This window comes from Echinops telfairi, unplaced genomic scaffold (genome assembly GCF_000313985.2).
Source record: "Echinops telfairi isolate 266 unplaced genomic scaffold, ASM31398v2 ScPeMD7_5592;HRSCAF=6446, whole genome shotgun sequence".
NCBI lineage: Eukaryota > Metazoa > Chordata > Mammalia > Afrosoricida > Tenrecidae > Echinops > Echinops telfairi.
In genome coordinates, this window is record NW_022109491.1 from 51,780,891 (window position 1) to 51,789,909 (window position 9,019).

The 9,019-nt window shown below is 56.2% G+C and overlaps 1 protein-coding gene across 1 annotated transcript in view; it reads left to right on the plus strand.

The window, feature by feature from the left end:
- Positions 1 to 129: 129 nt before the first annotated feature.
- IGSF9B (immunoglobulin superfamily member 9B) overlaps positions 130 to 9,019 on the plus strand; it is a 44,428-nt gene continuing 35,538 nt past the window's right edge. Inside the window, exon 1 of the mRNA XM_045295184.1 lies at positions 130 to 272. Coding sequence (XP_045151119.1) covers positions 209 to 272 — 64 coding nt within the window. The 5' untranslated portion in view covers positions 130 to 208. The remainder of the gene's footprint in view (positions 273 to 9,019) is intronic.

Genomic DNA, 9,019 nt, shown 5'->3' on the forward strand with positions numbered 1-9,019 from the left:
CCGCCACCGCCGGGACTGCCGGGCCGGGAGAGGCGCTGCGCACGCCGGGGCTTGGGGGACGCGGCGCCCGGCTGCAGGAGGACAGGCGCAGGACGCAGCGCTGGCGTCCCGGCTTTCGGACCCGCTCCAGCTCTGGGCATGAGCGGTCTAGCGGAGCACGGGCGCTCCTGAGATAGGATGACGCTCGGGCTCGGCGGGCGGTAGTACTATGATTTGGTATGTGGCCACTTTGATAGCAAGTGTGATCAGCACCAGAGGGCTGGCTGCTCAAGGTGAGTTGAAGTGCAGCGCGTTCCCTTGACCGCCCCCGGCAGCCGGACGTTGGCCTTCGGCACGCCCGGCCCCGACCCCCAAGCTGAACGCCGCACCCGGCCAGCCTCCGCCACTCCACCGGGTGGTGCCGCACCGAGGAGGCGCGCCCCCGGCACTGCCGGGGAGCCGGGCTGCGGGGCTCCAGGCAGCCGCCCCGGGTCTTCCGAGAGGGACGCTGTGCGCTGTCCGGATCTTGGTGCTCCGCTGTCGACCCCCCAGCCTTGGGGCCGCCCGTGGAGCGATGGCCCCAGGTGCGAAAGCGTCCCGGGACACCGTTGGGTGGCTTCGCGGCCGCCGGCAGGGTCCCCGGGCAGTTGGCAGTGACTTGGGCAGGCTGTCTGATCTCAAGCCCCGCGCCGGGAGGCAGCTTCTCGGGAGCTGTTGGCCGCGCGGACCCGCGCTTAAACTCTTCCCATTCGCATCTGGGGTCTAGCGTTTCGCAGCCTGCTGGCTGCAAAGCGTCGCGCGGTGCATCCCTGTTCTGCTCTATCCCGCCCTCCCCCCCGAACCCATCCCATCCCCAGCAGCCCGAGGTCCAGGTAGCTGGTTACCTTGGCAAAGGGGACTTTCGGAGCCCCGGGAAAGGAGGAGAGCTAGCCGAGCGGGTAGGTGTCCCGGCCTGGCCGGGGGAGCGCGGGGCTTGGGCACGAAGGGGGAGGCGCTGCCCGACTCCGCTGCATCTGAGCCGCAGCCGGGAAAAGTTCCCCGGGAAAGAGCCGCTGTCGGGCGGCCGGGTCCTTTCGCTGCCTACGAGGCCCAGCAGGCTGCGGGCGGGGCGGGGGCGGGGGATTCCCTCTGTTGGAGCGCCGCGCGGAGGTGGGACGCGTCTCTTTCCGCTTTTTCCTCTTTTAAGCTGAGAAAGATGCAAAGGGAAGCTACCAGAGAATTAGGCGACGCGTGCCGGAGCGCGGGCATTTGCTTTGGAGACGGGCAAAGCCATCTACAAGCCTCTGGGTGGCACCTCCGCTCCTGGTTCCTGAATGGAAGTTGGAGCAGAGCCCGACGGTGCCACCACTCGGAGCTCTCGGCCTTGGTGTGGGTGTGCAGACCCGGCTTGCTGCGGGCAAGTTCACCCAGCCGAGATGAGGAGTGATGCGTGGGTGGGAGTCGCAGGAAGGACCCTCCAACTAGAGAACTCACTTCCTGTGGTATGAGAGCAGTGGCCGCAGGCGCACCTGTACAGGGTCACCGTGTGTGTGTGTGTGTGTGTGTGTGTGTGTGTGTGTGTGTGTGTGTGGTGGGGGGTAATGAATGTGAAAGCAGGAATTTGAGAAAGTTTCTCTCCCCTTTGCTCCGTGGGGGTCTGAACACGGGCCTAAGGAAAGGCATGAACAGGGAATGCGGCATGTTGCTCTGGGAGGTATTCAAAACTCCCCATTTCTCAGGTGGGAAAAGCGAGGCTGGATGACCAGGAAAACTCATGGAATGGGTATTAATTAGGTGGATAGGGGTTGTGCTTGCGAGTCTGTCTCTCCAGCTTCAGCCATGTCTCTCTCCCCCACCCCCCCTTCCCTTGTAGTCTTCCAGTGCCCTCTTCCTCCTCCCCTGCAGTTTTTGGTATGTTCCTGCTGTGGGACTCTTGCTGAAAGCACACAAGAATGCGACTAGAGCAGAAAAGAAACGTTGAAGGAAGGCTCTGAAATAGCCTCCACATCTGAGATATCGAGAGTAACGGGCTTTTGACAAGTCGCAGTACAGAATAAAGACACACAGGTTGATAATTGTAGCAACACAGAGAATGGCCAGACAGAAAGAAGGACTTCCCAAGGACTTCCTTCACTGCAGGTTGTTGGAGCAAAGGATATGCCTTCGTTGAGGATTCAGAGAGATTCCTCTCTGTTAGGATGTGTGACATGCTACCTTGCCTGGCAACAGGGTTGGTTGGGGGTGGGGGGGCTTATTGGTTTGCTTTGTTTTAACTTAATGAGCTAGGTGTGGTGGTTAGATTTGACTCTAGGTGTAGAGTCAAACTACCTGGATTCAAATCCTGGTCCTGCTACTTGCTGACCCCATGACCTTGGACATGTTCTTCAGTCTCTGGATGCCACTTGCTTCAATCAGAAATGAGGTTAGCAGTGTCAACCTTAGGGGGTTTGTGTGTGTGTGTGTGTGTGTGTGTGTGGTGTATTTGTGTGATCATTAGTGCTATTTAAAAGATGAACTAGCCTAGTTCACTAAATGTTGTTAAATCTGTGGGAATCCAGATCCTTGCCTGGATTTTTTTCCTTGAGTCCCTCAGGAATTGGGGAATTGGGACTGTCTTGTGGGGGAATTCCAGAAAGCTACGTGTCAGAAGAAGCCTTGTCTCTCTGCATCTGGTGAGATGTGGAATAGGATGCCGGCCTGAGGGCTGCTTGGGAATCCTTGGAAATACCTGCAAAGCTGGGGAGGGAGGATACAGGGAGCAGAGGAGGCAAGCTAGGGCATAGGCTCCCAGAAAGGAGGAGGGCCCCCACCCCCACCCCGCATGACTGTCTCCTGCTTTAGAGATGCAGTGTTCCTGCCTTGATCAGGCTCTGTGGGAGAGGGTCACCCCTCCTCTGTCTGGTGGAGTTGGCTTCCTGGGGGATTCCAGAGGCAAGTGCTGAGGTCCTGAGGAGGAAGGGGAGACTTGGACTTGCTTGGGTCCCTGAGGTGGGGGCACTGATATTTGGTTGTGTGTGTCTATCAAAGGAATGTCTGCTTGGTGACCTGTGGGGAGAAGATAAAAGTGGGGAAGGCTCCTTCTTTGTACTTTAATGATGTATATCTGGATGGTGATTGAGCTTGGGAAGAATGTAGAGGAGACAGGGACAGAGAGCTTTGAGAAAGCCTGGGGGTGACGGCCGGACTGTCAGTATCCCACATGTGTGCCAGGCATGCTTGGGGGAGTTCCCCACTCAGTGTGAGGATTCTGGGCCATGCTTGGCTGATGCTGGGCTTGGGCTAGAGGAGGGGAATGTTGGGGGCTTCATTGCAAAGGCCCTCTCCTCCTGCCAACTCCCCATTCTGAATATTTTGTCCCTCAACAGAGTGGGGTGCTGCCTGGGACCCTGGTGAGAGTTGGACCATTGCCTTCTACTCTTTGCTTGGTTTTGATCTCCTTCTTTCCTTCTTTCCTCTTGGTCATGATGATAAGAGGGAGGAGGTTTAGATCTATCAGCTATGAGCAGGAACCCACAGGAAGCCTGTAAGTAAGGAGATGTGGCAAGGATGTGTGTCACAAGCGTGCTGGGGGCAGAGGTGTGTCTGCAGCTTGCACCCTGGAAGAAGTGGGGTGGATCTGTCAGCTGGCCAGGGTAGGAGAAGAATCTGCTTTCAGCAGCTGACTTTTGCTATTCGTGGCATTGTCAGGTCCCATTCCTGGGTGGTGTCAGGTTCGTGGTCTGAGACCTAGCTGGGATCTGGTTACCCAGGCACAGATCCTCTGTGGGGATGCTCAAACACGCACCTACATGCTCTGCCTACCCTCTGCCTTGCCTTCGGGAACTCTTATGCTTATCATGCTCAGCTATGTTCCCCACCTGCCCTCCTGGTCAGGGCACCAGCATTCAGTGTCTGGATGGCTGTTGTGTCTTCTTTCTCGGCCCCTCCTTCTCAGGCCCTGCTAGGTGCCTGCTCATAGCCCACAGCTTTTCTGTATGCCCATGGGGTGGGATGGGAAAGAAACCTCTAGAGGAGGGGGCCAGATTTGGTGTTTCACAGGAGTTCTCTACTCCAGGATTCCCCACCCACCTACAACATCCTGAGAACTTCAAGACCCTCACAGGCTTGTGATATAATATCCAAGGACCTTCTGCATCCTGGGGTTGGTTAAGCAGCTTGTTTGAGAGAGAATCTGGATTGTGAAAGATCTGTAATTAGTGAGAGCGCCCAGCTAGGCAGAAAGGTGTGTGGATCCACGTGGGTATGTATGCGCATGTGGGCCTGCATACATGGTTGAAGTGTGGTAGGATGGACAGGGAGGTCCTGCAGCCTCCAGGGCCCAGCGATCTGCTGCAGGCACAGGGCGGGAACCCACCTCCAGTGCTGTGTCCTTGTTTGTGAGTCTTCTCATTCTGCATGGGAATCTAGGCAACCTAGGAGCCCCTTAGGTTCCCAAATGCAGGGCTTTGGGAGAGGGAAGCTTGAGTGGGGCCAAGTGAAGCTAGTGTAGGGTTCGCTGATAATTGGTCTGCTTTTCAGTCGGGGCAGCAGAGTGGGTGTGGCAGCAGATCCCCATTGCCTGTGTACAGTCCTGAGAAGGAGCGGACCCCTGAGGGAAAGGGGGATGCCAAGATAGGGAAGGCAGTTTGTAACCTCGTTTCCCCCAGGCGCTGTCCATGGTGCAAGCCCAGTCTGCCAGAAGCATTGACCCATTTTTCTTAGGCGTCTTCCTGCTTTCTGTTCTTGCCTCTGTGATAGGCTGAAGGGATGGGCACAAATTGGGTTTTCTCTTCATAAGGTTTTGGAGCAGAATGCCCTGTAGGCCCAGCATAGGAGGGAGATCTGGCTAGTCTGAGAAGAGAGGGGACTGGGAATATCCCCTCCCTGCCGCTCCTCTCTTTCCCCGGCTCCCACCTCTTGGTCACAGGCACCCATCAAGAGGAGGTGGGCACACAGCTGGCACGCAAACATGTCCTCAGAAATTATAGAGGTGAATCGTGCCCATATTTCATGGTCTCGGAGCGAGGAATGGTGGTGGGTCTTCATCCATGAGTAAGCACGGGACTTAGATGGTCTACGTCCTTAGTTTCACCCAAGGAGCATGGCCTCAGAGCAGATGTTTGGGTCCCTTAGCCTCCTAGATGTGCTCTGTGTGTGTGTGTGTGTGTGTGTGTGTGTGTGTAGGGTGGGGATGCAGGGCCAAGGGGAGGAGGGGTGTGTGTGGTGGGTGTGGCTTCTCGTTTCTGCCTAGTGGAGCCATTAAGGAAGCTGTGCTGAGATTGAATTACTGACTTCCTTCCTGTCAGCGACTCCTGGGGAAAGGGCTCTTGGAACTGCAATCGAGTCGAGAGCAAATTAAGGTTGCTAATAGCATCAGAGCCTTGTGGGCTGCTGTGGGGGAGCCCCAATGAGAGGGGCCAGAGAGGAGAGGCTCCCACAAAATGAAGTGGGTCCTCCCTTCTCAGGACCTTGCTGTTAACAGGACTAGAAGAGATTTCCTGGCCAGGGCCAGTCTATAGATCACCTGACCTCTGGCCCCCACTGGGGAAGCTGGAGGGGGGTGGGGCAGGAGGACTGTGAGGACATCAAGAGAGAGGTCAGGAAGAATAAGGATCGCTACTCTGAGGAACTGTCCAAGGTAGGGGTGGTTGTCTGGGAGATCCTCTATCCCACCTGCTGTCTGAGAAGAACCATCAGAGGGTCAGATCATCCTGGCTGGTGGGGACCCAGGTGTTTTCCTCTGAGTCTTCTGGGTCTTAGAGTCTCTTGGAGTCTCCTGACTTGTCCAGGAGGAAGGATTGGGGACCACTAGGTACTATGCGGGTTTGGGACTCAGCAGGGATTATTTTTAGGCTGGCAGATGGAGGTGGCAGGGACTGTCGCGGGTATTATTACACAACAGGGCTGAGGTTTGGAGTCTGGTGCCCACAGAAGGAGGGGCAGGTGGCTCCGTTGAGGACTATGATTCAGGAAGGTGGAAAGAGGCCGGTACCCATGTCCTGTGTCCATTCTGTGTCCAGCCAAGTCATCCATCAGACCCAACAGGGCTCCAGGACTCAGGCAGGAGTCCTGCCCAGAATAACATGCTCCCCAGGGTGGACCAGCAGGTGACCCCTGAGATGGATCTGCTCCCTGGTCCTTCTTGGTCCTCTCTGCCTCCTGCTAGAGCATGGACTGGGGTGGGGGTACCTTTGAGCCATGCCTCAGTAAAGGAGGTGGTGGGGCTCGTTTGGGGCTAGTCACACCCTTAGAGGTGTGACTTTGGTTGAGCATGACGGTATAGTAGAGTAGGGATCATGGGAGAAAACCCACGACCTGTTTCCTGAGGAACTTGAGGGGAGCAATTTAGCCCCTCTGCAAGATAGATAAGACTACTTGAGCAAGCAGATAAAAAATGAGGCATGAAGTTAAAATTCTGTTGTGTGCCGTGTCCAAGCATAGGACCTGGCATCCAGTAGGCATTTGCAATCTATACGTGTTTGCACGACAGCTGCACTGCTCTTGGTCAGGATTGTTTTGCCCTTTCCTGGCCTTCTGTGCTGCCTGTCCTCAGTCCCCTCCTTCCCCCTCCTCTCCCCAGTCCTTCCTGGTGGGCAGGCTGCCAGCCCCTGGTGCACACAGGGGCGCAATGGCAGCCTGGACTCCCTTCCCACTGGGGGCCAGCTGGCCTGAGAGCAGGAGATTTGTACCTTGCAGGCTCCTCAAAAGGTCAGCCAGACTGCAGGGGTCCCCCTGTCTCCTGGCCCGCCCCTCTACCATTCTCTGCCCCAACAGGCAGACCAATCCAAAGCAGGCTGGATGGTCCCTGGATGCAGGCAGGCCAAGTTTGGGAGCTGCTACTTCCTGTCTTCTCTGGAGAAGACATTAGAAACCCGTGTCCAGCCTCTTTCCCCCTTTCCACCCCTGCAAATGCCAGGCTGTCGCTTGGAGGGAGAAGCCTGGGCCCCTTCAGCAGGTTTCCCAGGGACGGTGGTAGTCCTCTGTGATGGAGGAAGGACGCTGCCATAGACTCTGCGTTGATGCCAGCCCCACTCTCTTAGGTCACCATCCATCTGTCTTCACTCCCCCTCTGACCCCTTCTTTCCTAAACCCTTCAGAACCTGGGTTAGTTACTTCAGCCAGCTCTGCCAGGAAGAAGCCAACCTGCCCCAGGTCAGCTTGGCTCTGTCTGCCCACAGCTTCTTGGGCCCTTTGATGGTCTGTAGCTTGATGTCCGAACCATCTCATGCTCCTCATCTCCCCGTGGCGGTCTCTGCTGTGCCCCTGGCCACTGTCTCCTTAGGTGTGCACTCTACCTGGGTCTTGTTTGGACCCTTGTGATCCCTACTGCTTTCATTGTGCTTCCGACTTGCTTCTTGCATCTCCAACACCTGGGCTCGGGTTTGGTTTCCTCTCATGTCTGTGCCCACCTACCTCTTCTCCATTCAGCTCCTCTCCCCCTTTTACTACAGCTGGTTCACTTGCTTAGCTTGTTTGGGGAGGGGTGGCAGCAGCTTTGTTTGCTTGTTTGCATTAAGCATTTTTCTTTTCCTGTTTTTTTTTTGAGAAAGTGTTTTATTAGACATACTTTGGCTTAGAAAGGATCAGGCTTAGGGAGAAGTGTTTGTGGGTGTGATGGAGTGAGAGAATATGCTATTTGAGCGTGTGTGCGCACGTGCATGTGTGTAGTCAAGAGATGGAGAAAAGCCAATATATATTGTGGAGTTCAGGAAGGCAGGCGTGTGGGGGCCGTGACATGGGTTCCCACTCCTGCTGTCTTTTTCTGGAGGTCTGTCTCCTTCCGTCGTGATTGTCCTCTGTGGGATTCTGGGATGCTTAACTCACCAGGCCTCTCTGAGCTGCTCCGGGCTCTGACTCTCAGGGCGAGGAAAATACTCCTGGGAAAAGATACTAGGGCAGGGACCTGAGGCCTTGGGGCCAAAGCTCCTGGGAGGGGCAGAGAACACTGCCAGGGGCAGTGGCCTGGGTAGACACCCTGGGGCCCAGGCTGGGGTTGGCAGGTGTGAGAGGTGCTGCCTCATTGCCCATGCGGTGAGAATGAGGCAGAACTAGGTGCAAATGAGCAGCCCGGCTATAGGAGCCCAGTGCCAGAGCTGGCCCCCCTTCTCACCAACCCGCTTTCTGCATTGCCCCCAAGCTCCTCCCCCCACAGCTAGAGCGCCCCAGGTCAGAACTTTGCTGTCAAGGGTTCTCTTCACCCCAAACCCTAGGGAGAAGCCTAGGGGAGGAGCCACCTTCTCTGTAAAGTGGTGGCCCCTTGCCACCCTCCCCCGCCCCCTCCCCCAGGTACCTGCTTCTTGGAATAGCTCTTACTGTCCTCAGGGAGTAGCTTCTCCTTTCCCTTTTTATTTCTTTCCAAGTCTGTGCTGCCAACATTCAGGTGTGCACACTCACACACCTCTTTGCTAAGACACACACACACACACACACACACACACACACACACACACCACGTGTGTGTGGTGTCTCTGACTTTCCTGCCCCTCCTGGGTCCAGTATTACTGGAGGCAGATCTTGTCGCTGTCTGGGTGCCCCTGGGGAGGCCCCTAGGGCTGTGGAGGAGGGGCTGTGGCAGCTAGGTCCTCTCCTGGTCTCCCTGCGGGACCTGAATTCAAGCTTAGCCCCGAGCCCAGTGGGGGTGGCGGTGGGAAACCTGCTGGGGCTTCAGGCAGGTGAGTGCCACACTCTGCTCTGCTCCAAAAATACTCTGTAATCTTAGCTCTTTCTCTAGAAAACAGTGATGTCACCGCTAGCCAATCAGCTTCTTGAAGGGCTTGCCTCCTCCCTCCTCCATCTTTGCCACTTGCAGGGAGAGATAGGGAGAGGGAAAGGGGAAGAGGGAAGGAGACCTGGAAGGAGAGACACCCAGAGACCCACAGACCATGTACGGACAGACAGACGCACAGAGACACAGGCAGAGAGACAGGGGTCCTTCTACATCAGAGCTAACAAAGGCCTTGCAAAGCAAAATAAAAATCCAGATTACCCCCTCCCCCAAACACACACACACACACACACACACACACACACACACACACACACACAACAGAGATAGACAGACACACCGGTAGAGACATAGGAA